At 50.0% G+C, this 18,220-nt stretch overlaps 1 protein-coding gene across 1 annotated transcript; it reads right to left on the bottom strand.

Annotated features, from left to right (window-relative positions):
* Positions 1-1,213: 1,213 nt before the first annotated feature.
* On the bottom strand, positions 1,214-16,350 carry setd1ba (SET domain containing 1B, histone lysine methyltransferase a). The gene is made up of 17 exons (XM_067249794.1): positions 16,157-16,350; positions 15,809-15,963; positions 15,399-15,497; positions 14,776-15,046; positions 13,627-13,742; positions 11,766-12,845; positions 9,481-10,251; positions 8,888-9,061; positions 8,392-8,682; positions 8,108-8,180; positions 7,304-7,723; positions 5,859-7,156; positions 5,305-5,472; positions 4,965-5,090; positions 4,599-4,718; positions 4,240-4,377; positions 1,214-3,914 (listed from the first exon to the last, which is right to left on the bottom strand). Exons 1-17 carry the CDS (start codon positions 16,215-16,217, stop codon positions 3,741-3,743), a joined length of 5,535 nt encoding a protein of 1,844 aa, XP_067105895.1. The 5' UTR covers positions 16,218-16,350; the 3' UTR covers positions 1,214-3,740.
* Between the last annotated feature and the right edge of the window lie 1,870 nt (positions 16,351-18,220).

The following is an 18,220-nucleotide window of genomic DNA, read 5'->3' as shown; positions in this document are numbered from 1 at the left end:
GCTTCCAAGAAAGATGCTCTAGAGCCGTGGTTCTTAACCCTGGTCCTCAGGGAACCCCTGTCCTGCATGTTTTAGATGTTTCTTGCCTGATTCACATGCAAGCTTCTACAGAGCTAGTTAATGACCCATTTATTTGAATCAGGTGTGTTGGAGCAGGGAAACATCTAAAACATGCAGGACAGGGGTTCCCTGAGGACAGGGTTAAGAACCACTGCTCTAGGGGGTGTGGAGGCTCAGTCCAGGTCTCTTACATAGAGACACTGCTGCATGCTAGAGGTGAAGGTCCCTTACATAGACACTGCTGCATGGTAGTGGTGAAGGTCCCTTACATAGACACTGCTGCATGCTAGAGGTGAAGGTTTCTTACATAGACACTGCTGCATGGTAGAGGTGAAGGTCCCTTACATAGACACTGCTGCATGCTAGAGGTGAAGGTTTCTTACATAGACACTGCTGCATGGTAGAGGTGAAGGTCCCTTACATAGACACTGCTGCATGCTAGAGGTGAAGGTTTCTTACATAGACACTGCTGCATGGTAGAGGTGAAGGTCCCTTACATAGACACTGCTGCATGCTAGAGGTGAAGGTCCCTTACATAGACACTGCTGCATGCTAGAGGTGAAGGTTTCTTACATAGACACTGCTGCATGCTAGAGGTGAAGGTCCCTTACATAGACACTGCTGCATGGTAGAGGTCCCTTACATAGACACTGCTGCATGGTAGAGGTGAAGGTTTCTTACATAGACACTGCTGCATGCTAGAGGTGAAGGTTTCTTACATAGACACTGCTGCATGCTAGAGGTGAAGGTTTCTTACATAGACACTGCTGCATGGTAGAGGTAATGACGCACAGGAGTAGAAGCACACCACTGACCTTTAGGTGGCAATGTATACAAGATGGGTATAGCTCAGTGGTTAGAGGGTTTGTCTGCAGATTAATTGATTGCAGGTGCAAATCCCTCTCGATATGTTGCTGCTGATGAAGGCATCTGATCCTTATAATAAGACATTATTGTGAATGTATTTATATGGTCATCGAGTATGTAACTGATTGATATAGTCATCAGTTGTGTGGCCAAGATGGCAGTTGTGATGAGATAACCTAAATCTCACTTATATTCAACGATATCTCAACCAGCTCCTAAAATACCTCTTAACCCATCACATCACTGGGCCCCTGAAAAGAACAGTTTGTCTCAAGAATCCAGTCGCTTGAAAAAAAATGCCTTTATTTTCCATGATTTTCTTTTTCATACATTTGTTGTGTAATAAATAGACATGAGAAGCAGGCTGGTGGCTCCGCCCCTTTCCCATACCATTTCTGCAACGTCATTGTATCTGTCCCTCACACTGCAAACAAGTTTTCATAGAATTTACAACACAAAATAAAAAATAAAGCTTGACACAAGCTGAAAATACTGCCACCAGCTCAAAGCACACTCAAATTAATACACATTTCTCTGAGCTGTGTTTATGTAGCAAATCCCCCAAAACAAAAATATATATATTCACAGTTAAAGTATTTACACATTTTAATAAGATTACAAAGGAAATGGGCAGAAAGTGAAGAAGTTTCTACAAGAAACGATCTTTCAAAAGGGAAGAGGAGCTTTCTGTCTGCACAAGATGGACCTTTGCTTTAAATAAACAATTTCAACCCTTGTTTAACTTTAGAAATTCCTTTTCACAGATCCCTGAAAATATCTTCTTAAATACTCATTTTTTGTTTAATAAAAAAGGAAAGATGCATCATAAGTACTCCCCTGTTGTGATAAAAAAAGAAGCTTCAGATCTGATTTACAAGTGAGCCTGTACATAATAAACACCACTGCCGTTAAAAAAAACATCCTTCAAAAGCATGTCATCACAATGACCGGGAAGCAATGACTGACTTGGTCTTGGAGGATTCTGGATTGGCTGGGGAGACAAGAGCGATACAGGAAGTGCAAGCCTCTGATGCATTGAAGATGGTGTTCACATCCTGCGAATGACAGAGACCATGTGACCACAGGAGGACAAGACTAACTGTGGACTGGAGCCTGGGGGGAGAGGGGGGGGGGGCAAGAAGCAAAGAGAGCGAGGTGCTAGGCGACCTTTCAGGAACACTGGTGTGAGCTAGGTACAATACTGGGGTGGGAGGGGCCTACGCGCTGAGACACGACGAGACATAGGGAGGGGGGGACCCATCGTACTCGCCATCGCAAGCGAAGGAAACCGACAGTTACAAAAGCAACATGCACACACAGACCTCATCCAGTACAAACACATTCGCTCACAGGTTAAAATATGAGATTTTTTTTTTTTAACCCTTTCTTTTCATTGTGTGTAGTGTGTGAGGGTTAAACACAACAGCTACAGTCAGCTTTCAGAGACATCCCTGTTTCAGAACTCTGGAAGGTATCCATGCATATGGCACTTAAAATACTGCTGCTATGCATGACCATCATCATCGTCATCATGATGCCCACCTTTGATTGTCCCACAGCCAGGCTCGTCCCCAACATCGGTGTTACGTGACAGACGACAGTTTGAGACGGGACACTGGCTGGGGTTACATTGAGTTTGGGTTCAACAAGACTTAACCCTCCATGAAAGCACAGTGAGCTATGCCTTTCCAAGGACTTAACACTAGTGATGCATGGTTAAACCTTCAGTTCTTCGAAGTACCCATTTTGTGTCCCCCCCCCCCCTCTTCAATTGACTATTCTAAAGCATGGCCTATAGAGGGCAGCACACTCACATATTTTGCTTTCACGTGCACACGCAGAGAAAACACGCACACACACACACACACTAAAGTGTCTTAGAAGAGACGAGAGGAGAGCAAAAAAAAAGTGGAAGAATACAGCGAGAGCATTAATACCATTTGTAAATCTTTGAATCCATACACCTAGAATTTGCATAAAGTCACAGGCAGCAGCATGATATGGTATTTGCTGGTTAGAGCGGTGTGTCTCTGTGTGTGTGTCGAGCGATGGGACGACGGCCCCCACACATACCAGATCTGTCAATACGTGGCAGAATTAGCCGTTGTGTGCGCCTCAGATCTGCATCTGCTACGAAAGCACTGGTGTCAGCTGACGTCCCAACAGGTGTCAGGAACCTGACCCCTGACCTCTGAGCCAGGGGAGGGGAATAGTGTGACAGGCCCCTCCTAAATCGAGGGAAGTGTTATCCTTGTGCGTGTTTACAGTATCAATGAGCAGCTAGGAGGAAGGGTTGGGTGTGTGCATGTACACGTGTATGTATGTATGTGTGTATGTATGTATGTATAAGTGTTTTAAGGGGGGGGAGGGGGGGTCACGTACCACACATGTACGCCATAAAGCTTATGAGGAAAGTGAGAGTAGGTGAAACAAACCCAGGACGAGAGCCGAAGTGGAACCAAGTCGAACATACACATCGGAAGAGGGAAGGTTTAGAGTGACGGACCAGGAAGTCCGTCGGTACAGTGCTTAGTATTGTCCAGGTCACTGGCAGAGTATGTGTCTGTTGAAGAAGCACCTGAAATCGTAAACAATCTTGAGTGAATGTGTGTGTATAAGAGTCCCAGATAGGAAAACTGCACTGAACCCAGATGACTTGCAGGTTTTCGAACCCGGGTTCTTCAGCTGTCTCCTCCCCGGTCTTCCATCACCGTGTCGACTTTTTGGCATGGAGTCTCCGTGTGCGTCTCCAGGGAAGCGTGGGCGGCCATGTTTAGGGACAGTGCTCGTCGTTGCTGGAAGCGTCTCTGGCTCTAGTTCAGCGTGCCCCTGCAGTTCTCCGCTCCGCACAAACAGGGGATCTTTTCATCCTCGATGGGGAACTTGTAGTCGTAGGTGATCTCCTCGTTCACGTTGATCGGCTGGCGGGAGTAGATGACGATCTTCTTCTGGGACTCCACGGTGATCACCTTCGCGTAGCAGTTGGGCTGAGGGGAAGGGAACGACAAGATTAGCATCACGGCACTAGCTTAGCATGACGTAAACAACCCTGTTACCATGCCTATGCTAGCTTAGTGTAGTAGTATGGCTGAGGAGAGGAATGAAGAAAACAACTATGTTAGCATGTTTATGCTAGCTTTCTGAGCAGTAGCGCTGAGTGGGAGGAATGGTGGAAATAACAGTGTTAGCATCACAACGCTAGCTTGTGTTGCCACTGCTAACAAATCCTCCATCTTTCCTGTTGTCTGCAGGAAACAGGTAGGAGCCCTGTGAGACGGGACCTGACCCGGGTCTCTCAGGAAGTTCTCTTACGTTGCAACTGTGGTTGATGAAGCGGGCGAAGTTGCCACACTTGGTGGCGTCTATGATGGTGTCGTGGTCCACGCGGAACATGTAGCTGCTCCCGATGCCCTCCTCCTCGTAGCGCTTCTCCCTCATGTCAGCGATCACCTGCAGCACACGCCGGGGAGGAGCCGTTAGTGCGCTGGGACTATGTCCATGAGCCTGTGGTCTAGGACTGAAACTACTACCGTTTGACATTTAATTTATTCAGCAGATGCTACAGCCCATAATCAAGGACTACAGTTACAAGCCTATGGTCTGGGAGCGGGCCTGTATCTCCCAGCTCGTGGCCCCTCTGGTATTCCTCCTCACCTCTCCCCATGTCTCACCTGTCTGATGTTCTGGCCGACGTACTCGATCACCATCTCGTCAGCAGCGATGGGCTCCAAGGCGAACAGGCCCCAGTCGTGGATGCCCGACTTACAGAAGCGAATCTTCTTCTTACGGAACTAGAAGAGGAAAGAGGGAACGAAAGGCGGAGGGATGGAAGGAGAGAAGAAGAGAGAGAGGAGTAGGTAGGGATGGGAGAAGGAAGGACAGAGAGGAAGGAGGTAGAGAAGAAGAAAGAGGAGGAGAAAAAGGTAGAAGAGAGAGAGAGAGACATCAGGTGAAACAGGGTTGCAGACAGCCTGATTGTCATGGTAGACTGGCGCAGTGTTGGACGGCTGGCAGGTCATCCTGCAGGCTCGGGTTACCTTGAGCTGGTTGAACTTGAGCAGGTCACTGTCACAGCTGAAGGAGGACAGCAGGCGACGCTGTTCTGAGCGGCGCTCCGAGCCCGCCCTGGTGGAGGCGTGGACCTGGGCCGGGATACTCATCCCCTGGAGGGGAGGGAGGAGAGCGAGAGAGAGAGAGGAGAGGCGTAGAAGGGAGGAGAGCGAGGAGAGGAAGGTGGAGCAGAAGAGAGGAGAGGGAGGTGGGTGTGGGAGAAGGGAGGGTACAGAAGAATAAGAGGGTCACCAAAAGCCAAGCTGTAAGGCAGAAACTACGTCACTCTCACACCGACACACTCAGACAAATACAACACCCACACACCTGGGTGTCGACAGGGGGCTCGTCGGAGAGCAGGCGGGTGCTCTGGAGGTATTTGATCTTGTCCTTCTTGTCGATCTTGTAGTAGCCCTCGCTACGCGCACAGCCGGTCATGTGATCCCTCATGCCGTCGTCCCGCCTCTTCTTCTTTGTCCCCGGGATGTTGGTAGGTACACAGGAGTCAAGGGCAATGCAAGGGAAAACGTTTGAGTCCACAACGGATTATTTTTTACCTGACTTGAAACCTTAGGCCCTACCTCACTTTTTTTTTTTTTTTTACCTGATTTACTCTTCTACAGTCGTCAGCTGTAATATATGCAGAAGTGAACAATTTGTGTGGGAACTGCCCAACATTTACCTGCACCAATGCGTGAAACATATTTAATTCACTTCAAATTGTAGTTTGAAAAGTATTTCATTCACTATTCTTGTGTAATTGCAATATGTAGACACCAGAGGGCGCAGTGTGCCACAGTAACTTGGAAGGTGATCGTTATGAATAACAGCAGCAGTCCCGGACGGGGGGTCTGGGGTGAGGGTTAGCAGTAAAGGATATGAGGGTGCTGGACCCAGAGGGTGTCGTTGAGCCAGTCGTTGCCGATATCCTGCTGCAGCATCTGGTCGTAGGTCACCTGCAGGTGGCGGATGTCCTCGTCGTCGATGCCGTCGTTCCAGATGTCGTACAGGATGGTCATCTCCTCGAACTCGGAGCGCGGGGCAAAGCAGGGCCGCGAGGGCGAGGTGGCGGGGGACAGGGTGTCCAGCAGAAGCTCCTCCCACCCCCTCCGCGCCCGCCGGACCGGCTTGATGAGGGTCTCCTCGTCCTCGTAGGGCAGGATGCCGTCCTCGCACTTCACAACCGTCGTCATCTGAGGCTCCGCCTCCGCTTCCCGGAAGTCCAGCCCCTTGGCGGTGGCGTCCAGGCCGGCACGGCCGATGGCGTCCGGGAGGGCTGCGTTGGCCAGGGCCTGGGTGATGGGGGGCAGGGAGCGGGGCATGGAGCCCAACGGCAGCTCCGAGGTCACGGCAGGGGGCGCCGACGCCAGCGTCTTCTTGGTCTTGGGTCTGCCGGGTTTGCGCTTGGGTGGGGTGGCGTCGGGGGCGAGGGGGGGTTCGGCTGTGGGGGGGCCGTGGGGGGGCCCGTCTGTGGGGGGGCCGTGGGGGGGCTCATGCAGGGAGGGTACAGACAGAGGCAGGCTGGGCAACAACGTGCCGAGGGGGGGCTCCTTGAAGACAGGCCGCTCATCCAGGCTCTCGGAGGAGGCCTTTCTGGCCAGGCTGGCCGCCAGCGCCGCCGGGTCGGGGAAGGTGGGGGCGAAGGTGAAGTCTCTCCCGGGGGTGCGGGGGATGCCCGCGCTCAGGACGGGCGACTGGGCCGGGTAGGAGAAGGGGCTGCCCAGGACGTGGGGCGAGCTGAGCGTCAGGCTGTTGCCCGTGAGCGGGGTCTCGCCGCCGGGCGTGTTGGGCACCGTTTCCGTGCTCTGGGACTTCCCCAGGCCCCGCGCCCGCTCCATCAGGTCCCGGCCGGGGGTGCGGGGGGTGTCCTCGTCCGTGGGGAGCCGGGCCTGGGGCAGGAGGAGTTCGGTCAGGGGGCCGGGGGGAAGCAGGGGCAGGGAGCGAGCTTCCAGGGTGGGGGTAGGAGGCAGGGGGAGGTGCATGGAGGGGACGGGGAGGGTTTTAGGGGCGGTGGTGCAGGGTAGCTCCTCGTCCTGCGGGCGGGGCTTGGGCCGAGTGTCCTGGTCGCTGTCGGCTAGGGATCCCGTGGGAGTGGGAGGACGTAGGTTCCCAACATCCTCGTGGGGTTCGGACGTGGGTACAGGAATGCTGACTTCAAGATCCATATCTGGCTCTTCGACTGCAAAACAAGAAAATATGACATCCTCATTAACAACATACCCAGTTGTCACATAGAGCCACATGCAGGAAAAACAAAAACAATATCATGTCAAATTTAATTTCAGAATTTCATGTCATGACCAAGCAGGAGAACTAAAGTTCAAACCTGGGACTCCCTTGGGCGACAGTGGCCAGACGTCCTCCAGGGTGGTCCGGCCAGACCCTGCCACCTCCTGCCCCTCGACCAGGGCCCTGTGGTTGGGCTTGGCCTTGCGGCCCGCTCCCTTGCCCGGACTCTGGTCCTCCTCACACGGCTCATCCTTGGGCGGGGGGCCCGTGGGCGTGCTGGGAGCCTTGGACACCACCACCACCTCCTCCTCCTCTTCAGCCTCCTCGTCGGAGGAGGACGAGGAAGACGAGGAGGAGGACGAGGACCGAAGCCGGTCCTCTCCTTTCTCAGACTCCACATCCACCGCCATCTCCTCCTCCTCCTCCTCCTCTTCCGAGCTCGACTCGTAGTCCGACGAGTCTCCGCTCTCTGCTGACGAGTCCGAGTCTGCCTTGCTCGAGGCAGAGCTAGCTGCATCTATGGAGAGGCAGGACACTATGAGTTAGCATGTCACAGAGCTAGCTGCATCTATGGAGAGGCAAGACACTGACTTATAAGGTTACCTCTACAGTTGAGTTCTGATAATATTTATCTTATGGAGGGTTATGTACAAATTTGAACAGGAATATTGTGTGTATTAGAGTAGTAGGTGGAGTCAGGTGGCTGAGCGGTGAGGGAATCGGGCTAGTAATCCGAAGGTTGCCAGTTCAATTCCCGGTCATGCCAACTGATGTTGTGTCCTTGGGCAAGGCACTTCACCCTACTTGCCTCAGGGGAATGTCCCTGTACTTACTGTAAGTCGCTCTGGATAAGAGCGTCTGCTAAATGACTAAATGTAAATGTAGTAAAACGTAGCTTTACCTTCGTCCGAAGAATCGGATGATCCTGGACGTGAGTCACTGGATGAGTCTGCCCCACCTTCTTCACCACTCTCCTAAAAGACCAGTCAAGATCTGACTTAAACACCAAGCTAATAACAGATACCCAGACACACAACTAAAGATGTGTGTATTAAATCCCACCAGTCTGTTTATATCTGTCTGTGGTTGTTTGTTATATCCCTCTGTGGCTGTCCCTCTGTATCTATACCCAGCTATCGAGTCTTCAATCTCGCCTCCGTTGCCGTGTGATGACGGACAGCTCACCTTGCCCGACGACAGCCTCTCAGAGACCTCCGTCTCTTCAGGCTCCTCCTCCCTCTCAGACAGAGACTCCTCCTCCTTCCCCGAGGGCTCCTCCTCCTCGCCCTCGCTGTCCAGCTCCAGGGGCCGGGCGTGTCGGCGCCGCGCCGCCGCGCTGTCCCCGTCCAGCTTGGAGCCGTCGGACGGCAGGTCGGCCTGCCCGTCGTCCTCCAGCTCGTCGTCCGCGGGCGTGGACGGCCTCGCCCGCTTGGTGTCGCCCGTGGACGACACCTCGGGGGGGTCCTTCCTCTTCACCTGAGGGGGGAAGGAGGGAGGGGGCCAGGGGGGGGGGGACGACGACACGGACAGCGTCAGGGTGCAGGTAAACAAAAGGGTGTGCAAACAAGCAATCAGACAGATAGACAAACTTACTTGAACTCACACACTAGCACACTAAATACACACAGACGCGCACACACACTGCCGCTAGCTATTAGAAAAGAACTCCCCGACGCGGTACCTTGAAGGAAGGCAGGCGGATGGCCCCTCGGAGGCCGATGCCCAGGCCCATGCCCTCGTAGCCCAGGCCCTCGCCCTTGTTCCAGTTCTCCAGCAGGCTGGAGCCCATCGTCTCTTTGGGCTTGGGTTTGTCCTCCTCCTTGCCCTCCCCGGCCTTCACCGGGGTTAAGGATGCCTGGAGAACAACAACAGCAGTAGAATGAGTCTATTTTAGACAGCTCAGCCCTGTATAAACTAGTCTTTGTCATTACTGAAATGAAAGTGAAACTTATCCCTAAATTTGTGAAACAAGCTACATAGCTATATTAAATCTGCTGTCATATTAATCAACTCCCTGCCTACCATGCTATCGCAACTCTCCATGACATGAAACACATTAGACGATTTCCTACAAACTCTGCTCACTAATCACCCTCTCCCATCAAAGCTCAAAACAAATTACTTTTTGGTCATTTGAAACAAACTACTGATTCAAATGTGGCTCCTATAGATAAACATTCTTTGGTATCCAGGCAACAACGGTCATATTCTACCACTGTACAATGTAAAGGGTGTTGTGATGCCCTTTTGCTGTGACTGCTGAGGGACACCAACCTTGGCCGAATGCTCCTTCTTGTCCCACCACTCGTCGAAGGCCCTGAAGGCCACCACCTCCACCATCTTGCGGTTCAGGTCCCTCTTCATGATGGCCTTGAGCTCCTTCATGATGACCAGCAGGACTCCGTCCACCGTGGCCTTGTGCGGGTCCTCTTTCTTCGCCTCGTAGCCGGGAGGGGGAACCGCCGGGTTGAACTTTGGCATGCTGGGAATCGGCCAGGGTTGCCCTGGCGCAGCCGCGTTCGCCGCAGGGATGGCCCCCATGCCCAGGGGCTGGTAGGGGCCCCCGAAGGCCATGGCCCCCGCCCCGGCTGCAGCCGCCCCGGCCGCCCCCATGAAGTGGGGGTAAGGGTAGGGCCTCTGGCTTTGGGCCATGCGACTCAGCATCTGGGTCTGCATCTGGAAGGACATTTGGACGCTGCTCCACTGAGGGAGGCAGCTGATGAAGTCCATCTGCATCATGGGCACCATGCCTGGGGAGTAGGGCAGGTGGGGCAGCATGGGGTGGGGCACCCCGGGACCGGCCATGTGAGGAGGGTGGGGGCCGGGGACGGAGGAGTGGGGGGGCAGGTGCGGGGGCGGCAGGGGGAAGCCGGCTTGGGGGGGGAGAGGGGGGAAGCCCGGGGGAGGGATGGAGATGGACTGGGGGTGCATGGGCGACACGGCCGAGTTGACCAAGATGCCCTTGGCGCAGTCGCCACTGGCGACCGGCGAGCCGGGCATCTCGTCGTCGGAGATCTCCATGTCTTCCCCTGAGGAGTGGTTGCTCTGTGTGAGAGAAGACAAGATATCAGGACCCTCTCTGACTCCCCCTCAAGTACAGCATGGCCAGCTGAAACTGTTTTACGAGCAGTGAATACATTTCATCTCTCATCTCGTGACTAACCTGAACGTTTTGGGTTGGTTTTAAGTTCAGGCTCAGTATCAACTATAACCAGACACCTCCCACCTATCACCTTCACCCTCTCCATCACCTAGAGCTCCTCAGCTCCAACCTTGACATTAGAGGTTGGGAATAACACCACTTGCCATTTGCAGCGTGTCATTAATTCCTAATCCTTCAAAACATGACACAGACATAGCATTGAAGCCCAGTCTGGCTGCAGTCACCAAGCCGCCCCACCACTTTTCAGAAGCGCCAACTTCGAGCCCAGCTGTAAATTCAACACACCTCTTACAACTACGCAACCAACAATAGACCAACCTGAAACTACACACATTACACAAGGCATTAAGAATCGGAGAGTTCACGGAATTCTTTGAAAGAGAATGAATTCAGTGAGGAAGTGGGACAATGAGATTGGAGGACAAAAGTGAGGGGGGAAGGATAGAGGAGTGTCATGTGTACCCAGTGAGCATGTGCCATTGTTTACTTTGTGATAGGGTGAAAGGTGAGACAAGAACTACACCACAGCCAATCTTTACAGGCTCGGGCCAACCAGGAAGTGAGGCATGAAAGGGAGCCAACGGTTATAACCTGCTTCTCCTTCCTGTTTGCATGTCTGGTGAGTATTTTACTAACAGGAAGTGAAAGTGCTCTCATGTCAGTCTTGTTCAGCTGGCAGTACTAGGTTCAGGTTTGAATACAAGTAAATCATGAAACTAGGTTAGCTGGATTGGGCAAGGCAAAAGCAGCAGAGCATAGAAAATACCCCAATCCTGCTGGAACAAAAACATTAGCTGGGTCTATCAATTGAAACCAATAGCTGCAGCTGAGGATGTGTGAGAGGGAAAGTGTGTCTGCCACCCTTACCCTCAGGGGCCCCAGGGCTGCTTCCGGAACCTGCCGTGGTCACATGACCCTCACTGTAAACACCATATCGGGTGTGGTCGGGTCCACACTGATGCAGAACTACTGGGCAGTTTAGGGATCTCAGGGTGATTCCTTTCACGCGGTTCACAATCTACTACCTGCAACCTCTACCTCTACCACTCAGCCAAACCAATCTTATGTTGGTGAAAAAAGTAGCTAGTTTTAGGTCAGTTCACTTTTTAAGAAAAGTGAAGAAAGAAAGGTCAGCGTATATCCGTTGAGGTTGTGAAATGTATCTTTGAAATCATTTCTCAAAATCGTCATTTCCCATGAAATAACCTCAGCTACAGCTTCTCTGCGCCAACGTGTTCACAAACCTAACTCCACCTTAGCCGTGCTCAACTGTCACACTCAGCAGTGTGACAAGATGTCACAACCAGACTCCTGCTCTCATCCGTACTCCAAGATCAGGGTCAAACGAAACACACGGTGGAAGTTTTCGATAGGACTGCCGCCCCCCTGAACTTACCGTGTCCATTTTGTCCGTGGGGGTGTGGTTTCCAATACGACCGTCTTTGAGGTCGTCGGAAACAGTCTTCTCCGGGCCTGGAGAGCTCGCCCTCTTGAGCAGCGGGGCGGTCCCAGGGATGAGCTCCTCGTCGTCGGACTCGGGCAGCGGCGTGGGGCTGATGTCCTCCAGGCCGGTGCTGGAGGGTCTGGAGGGGCGCTGGGGGCCGGGGGGCCCGCCCACGTAGGGGGGGATGGGGGACAGCTGGGAGGACGAGGACGAGATGGGGCTACCTTCCATCTTCACCTCGTTGTCCGAGTCGCGCTCGGCCAGGAAGGGCAGCTTGCGCTTCAGGAGCATCTCGATGCGTGAGTCCAGGCTGTGCCGCTCCGAGTCCAGGGTGGGGGTGCTGGGGGAGGGGCAGCGCTCTGGGGTCCGAGGCGGGGGGGTGCTGGGGTGGGAGGTGGGCTCGGGGGGGGGCTCCGGGATGGGGGGGGTCTCTGGCTTGTCGGGGGCGGTGACAGGAGGAGGCTGCGGGGGCCGGGGGTACTCCGCCTCCCTCTGAGGCTGGTGGAACGGAGGTTTGGAGGCGGGGAACGCGGGGGGCATGGGGGCCTGGTACGGAGAGTAGGCTGACTTGAAGTTGCCGGGGGGCGGCGCCGTGTGGGCGAAGGAAGAGGCGCTGGGTGGGGGTTCGGGTGGGGGTGGCTGGTTCTGCTTGAAGGGGGCAGCGTCGGAGCCATTGCCTCGGTAGGAGGAGGAGGTGGAGGAGGAGGAGCTACCGGTGGCGTGGACGTAGCGCCTCTCTGGTCGCCGGTTGTAGGCATCCTGGAACTTCTCGTGGCGGCGAGGCTTGTAGCCACTGCCGGAGCCCTCAGCTCGGCTGGACTGGTAGGCCGGTGTGTTCTGTCTGCTGGAGTAGCTGGAGTCCTGAGAGAAGGGGGTGCCCGTCTGTCGAGGCGTCCCCTGGGACTGGGGCGTGTCCTGCCGGACGCTGGAGTAGGCTGTGTCCACCGAGAGGGGGGTGGTGCTCACGGGGGTCGAGGGTCCTCCCGCGGCCGAGGAGCTGCCCTCCGAGAGCCTGCGGAGAGGCTCGTAGGCCTGGAAACACACACACACACACACTCGGGTTAGGAGGCACGCACTTACTCAAGGCACCGCATAAAGATGCCAGACACAGACTCAACTGAGGCGCTCTGTAAAACGTTAGCAGACATGGGAGTCACTCCAGATAGTTATAATAACTTCTGCCCACCTCTGTTTATACCAACTAGTCCAATCACAGTTCAAGAGTTTGAGAAGCATGTCAGAGGAGGGAGGGGGCCTCCTGTTAAAGGAGTCTGGCTCAAAGTACAGCAGGTTTCAAGGGCTTGCCCCTTCCTCTACAGACAGGGACTGGAATACATTCCTTCCAGGGCCTCATTTTACCACCTGCTGCACTGATAAAATGGATTAGAGATAAAGATGTCAGCTTGGATTGGCCAGGGATCGACTGCTAGTCCGTGGAGCCTGGCAGTAACAATGAACAAAGCATGGGCTCTACTAAATCACCAGACAAACCTTTCAACTGCTTAGTTTCCGATCTCAAATTCATTTCTAGAGACCCGGGTCATCAAAGTTCAATAATATACAAGTATTTAAAATTTACATAAAGTAGCGTGTTAAGAGAGTCAAACTGATTGGGATCCTGGTTTGGGGGGGAATACCGGAAGCTGTTGACACGCAGCAGGATATGATTTGATTCATTTTCACTATCATGCTTTTGTCCAGAAAACGACGCCGCTTTTCTCTCATGAACACACAAACGCTGCCTGCAGAGAGTACAGCAGGGGGATGAGGATCAGAGGTGCACGGTTGGAGGAGCGGATGACGGAGATCTTACCATGAGAGCCTCGGCCAGGCTGCGAGGTGACAGCCGGACCTCCTCGCCTACGGGCAGGGTCTGCGGCGTGTAGCTACCGTCCGTCAAGAGATGAAAGAACTTCAGTCGCCTCTCCCCTACAGCGATGGGAATAGACATTTGTCAAGTGGGTGAATTTCAGCGAGGATTCAATGGATTGTTTAATAAGAGAGAAAAAAAGGTCTTCATTAAGTTGGCTAACACAATCACCCCATATTAACCAGTTGACTGGAAAGAAGTTTGAACATGTGCGGTCTGGTCAAATCAGTGTCTGGGGAAGTCTGGTCATCACTCTGATCTATAAACATGCCATCCTGCTGAGTGTGAATCAAAATACGCACTGTCTCTTTAAAAGAGCAGAAGACAGTTGCAGGGTAGAAAAAACGATCTATGAGGAAAATCTAAGCGACCTGGGTAAGGCCATGGAAAGCGGAATCCAGTTAATTGGTCAGATAATTTAGAGATTTATTTTTAATAAATATGTTCAGTTTATCAAAGGAAGATGTCAATAAAATTACAAAAGTCTATCAAATGTTTTACAGCCAGTGAATACACACAAGTATAGCCAAACACACACACACACACACACAAAGTCAAATACATATCTTGATTGAAATCCTTCATGCCTTGCTCTGCATTGTGACTATCCTATGATAAATGAGTGCCAGCAACACAAACTACTGTATCTTCTGGTATGTTTTAATGCATTTAGAATTGCTCCATTATTTCCTGCAACATAACTTATGAGACAATATTCTAAACCAATTATACCAATATGTAAAAATTGCAAACGTGCAAAGATAGATGACACAAAACCAAACTGAACATACTTTTCTTTAAACACACAATTTTAAATTGTGTAGATAATTACGTGAAATTTGCAATTAAGCTAAAAAGAATTTAGTTGTTTGTCCCATGGGAGTCCTGCGCGCTCACTGAGGTACAATTACGTTACCAAGCAACCAATGTAAATGTATCGTCTACACGTGATAACTGCCCTCAAACGCCTTACCAACTGAGATCAATTTAGGTAAGGGTCATAGTCAATGTGCATGCCACGTTATTTTTTTTATACGAGAAAATAATTGCGTATAGCCTACGTTATTTATATTAATAAAGTATGCCATTTACCTTTAGGGTCAAGCTCCACGTGGATTTTGTTGCCCATGACAGACGTGTTGTTTAGACTCTGGACGGCCTCCTTGGCTGATTTCACCGTTCCGAAAACGACCTTGGCAATTCCCAAGTGTTTTTTGTTCTTCGGGTTGTACAGAATTTCCACCTCTTCTAAATCTCCAAATTTCTTACACATGTCGGTTAAAAACGACTCTCTGATGTTATCGTTCAGCTTCGCGAATGTAACCTCCTTTGGAGGCACGCGGCCGATGTAACATTCGTCAATCTGTAAACAAAAATAAAAAGGTAATCAACATCATTAGCCTACCAGTAGCCTAGACATCGGTGTCGATATATATTTCACAATAAAATTGTATGACATCTTTCATGCAAAACGCCATCTACTTTGGTGAACCGGGTGACAACAAAGAACAAAAGTAATACATTATTAATATAGCTTTAGAGAAGGTGTAAAGGGACAATGCATTGCCTAATATGTCTTAATGCAAGTCTTATGTCTTAATCCAAAAATCCGAAAAGGCACGAGACGTTCTGTCAAGATCAGTGAGGGGGTGTGTCTGACAAGTTCAGACCCCAAATAAAGTTGAAGAAGACATTTCTTCTCAAGAATAGCCTACCTTAAATTTCGGAACCGGGAGATCAGTCTCCTTGTACTTGGACCAGTGGCGACCGATTCTAGGGTCTCGAACGCTATCCACCGGTGACATTCCAGGGTTCTGTAGAAAGAGCAGAGTGTTACCTACCATTCTAGAACTTAACACACTGGGAGAATATCCTACACTGAATTGAAAAGTTAGTTCAAAATGCTGATTTTTAAACGACAGTTGGAAAGAGCTCGGTTCTATATTTCGGAAAGATGTGCCGTTCTCCAAGTGGATATTGGAATAGTGTCAATTGTGATGCACTGTGTCAGGTGCAGATACAAGCGTTTACACGGTCCACAGTGTATCAATCGTTGGGGCACTCGGTTACAATTGTAACGAGGTTAACTCGTCACTTCAAAGGCGGATGTTAGTGATCAACGTACGGGCATACTAAAAGTCTGTCCATCGTAGCGATACAGTTTTGGCGATCCTTTCTCGAACGCTGGGTCAATAATCAACTTGTAACTTTTCCAATGGTGACTTCTTTTCTCCCCCGAACTGCAAACGGGATGGCTGTTGTCCATGCCGTTCGCCAAACCTGAAAAGACACATTGACATGAGGGCAACACGGTCTCGCGTACGTCCAGAAATCACATTGCTACACGTTCTGTTAAAAGCGTCTGCATTCTAGAATTTGCAAATACTAACAGGAGGAAAATGGGGGAGAAGCATATCCCAGATACCCTATCGAAACAGACATTACAGAAGGGAGAAAAAAAGAGCAAGCTTACTTGAACTCAGCTTTCTGCCATGGTCTTCGTTTACTCTGTTTCTTTCCCCTGGCTTGGACATGATTTGCCCGATCGACTGTTTTTAATTAATCAAACGGCAAGATCGTTCACCTTTCGCTGATTACATTACATGATTTAAAGGATACTGCCTCCTTTTTGCGAGCCAACACATATTGTGTGCCTCTAGTCTGGGGTTTCTGTCTCTCCCACAATACACCACTATTGAGCTTGGCAACCCCTCATTCCAGTCGCACTTTCGATACCAAGTTCTTTGGCTATGTCTACTGTCTTTAATATTGGCAGGCTACTACAAACCATACGCAAATTATTTATCACTATAAAAATATATTATGCTTGGATATTTAAAAAGATATGTTTAATGGCCCTGTAGCTTGAACTAGGGATCTATAGTAAGTGTCGAATCTACTTCTTGCATTTACTTCAGCGGCAAACACAAGATGGATCCAGAGGGCTCCTTTTTAGGTTACACGCCGATCTGAGGTCTGCTTGTATTTTCTGCTTCCACGTGCGGTTGTATTAATATCTGATCCGAGTACTGTTGTTAAGGGATTGCTTCCCATTCATAGCTCATTAATATCTCGAAAAACATCGCCAGATATCGCTTCATACACCACCTATAAGTAAACATATTAAATATGTTTTATTTAAGAGATTATTCTTTGAGTAGCCTCCAGGGTTTGATTTGCCAATCGTTAACATGATAGCCTATACACAGGCTATATACAAAAGCTGATATAGCCTATTGATTATTACCATCATTACCTGTTTCATTCTCATCAATATGTATAAATAATCCGCGTGTCCTATTTAGCTTTTGTGTGAATTGTTGTGCCCTTGCACATTATGTTTGATATTTTGCAGTGCTTGGGCAATTGGCTGGTTAACAGTAGCTGTTCCGCCGGCCAATCAGATCCAAGCACCATTTCGGCTTCAGCTATTAGAGGCACAGTTGAGGAATCCTTCAACAGAGAGCAGAGAGAGGGGGCTGTGCGCTCTCAGCGGCCATTTTCCTGAAAAGGGACTCTGAGGCCAATATGGGTTTCCTTTGTTCCAAAAGGGATCTTATACTTGATTTCCTCATCTCTCAATGGACTATATGATAAATTACAATGATTCCTCATTGAAAGGATTGAGAAGAAGGAAGATAAAGTACTGGATGTTATCCCTTTGACATTTTGAATCTTTTTTTTCCTCTGCCTGGAATCCATCTTTGTCTTAACTAGGTCATGGCACACCCATAAAAATAGTATGTGTTTCTAAAGTAAAAAGAAAAAAAAGTATAGTGAATAAACAGCTTGATTGAAGGTGTTATTGAGAAAAAAGCACAGATATAATTAAAGTGTGTAATGGCATATAACTGACATTGCACTGTATTGGCCTTGTAAGATTTAGCAATGAGTAAGTTCAAAATTTTATTCATTTCTATTTGTAGAAAAGCTGTATCAAATATTCAGTACTGTAATTAAAATACCATAATTTTTTTACCTCATTAACTTATATCAAATGCCTCATGTAGGAACAATGATATAAGTATAAATGCCAACTTGACTATTCAAAACCTTCATTGGCATGCTGTATAGATCCTCACTGGTAATAACATTTGAGGCTAGATTCAATGCTCCTCTAACGTCTGCAAAGAAAGCAGGCCAGACAGAGATAGCAATGGCCCTTAACAGCAATGCTTAATCATGTTGACTGGAAATTGGCAGTTGATTCCTGACTAACCCCCCTTTGATAGTTTTTCTACATTACAGACTTGTAACTTCTCCACATGATATTTTTTCACATGATACACCATGGTTACACAACAGGGACGTTTATAATACCCTGAAAGTCAGTAAGTATTCTTGTGTCAAAGGATGACCACAGGCTACAAAATGTAGATGACACGTTTTGTGTATGTTAATGATAATGGAGAGGGGATGTGGAGGGGTTGCCTGTATATATGCAATGTGGAGTTATAAACGCTTATGAAAAATAAAATGACCTTGCTTCAAGGGCATATTTCAGTTTCTCTGCAAATACAGTCACACTTCATTTAAA

The sequence above is a fragment of the Osmerus mordax genome, chromosome 14 (assembly GCF_038355195.1).
Source record: "Osmerus mordax isolate fOsmMor3 chromosome 14, fOsmMor3.pri, whole genome shotgun sequence".
NCBI lineage: Eukaryota > Metazoa > Chordata > Actinopteri > Osmeriformes > Osmeridae > Osmerus > Osmerus mordax.
The sequence above is the reverse complement of the archived record's forward strand: the minus strand, read 5'-3'. Positions and strand labels throughout refer to the sequence as shown.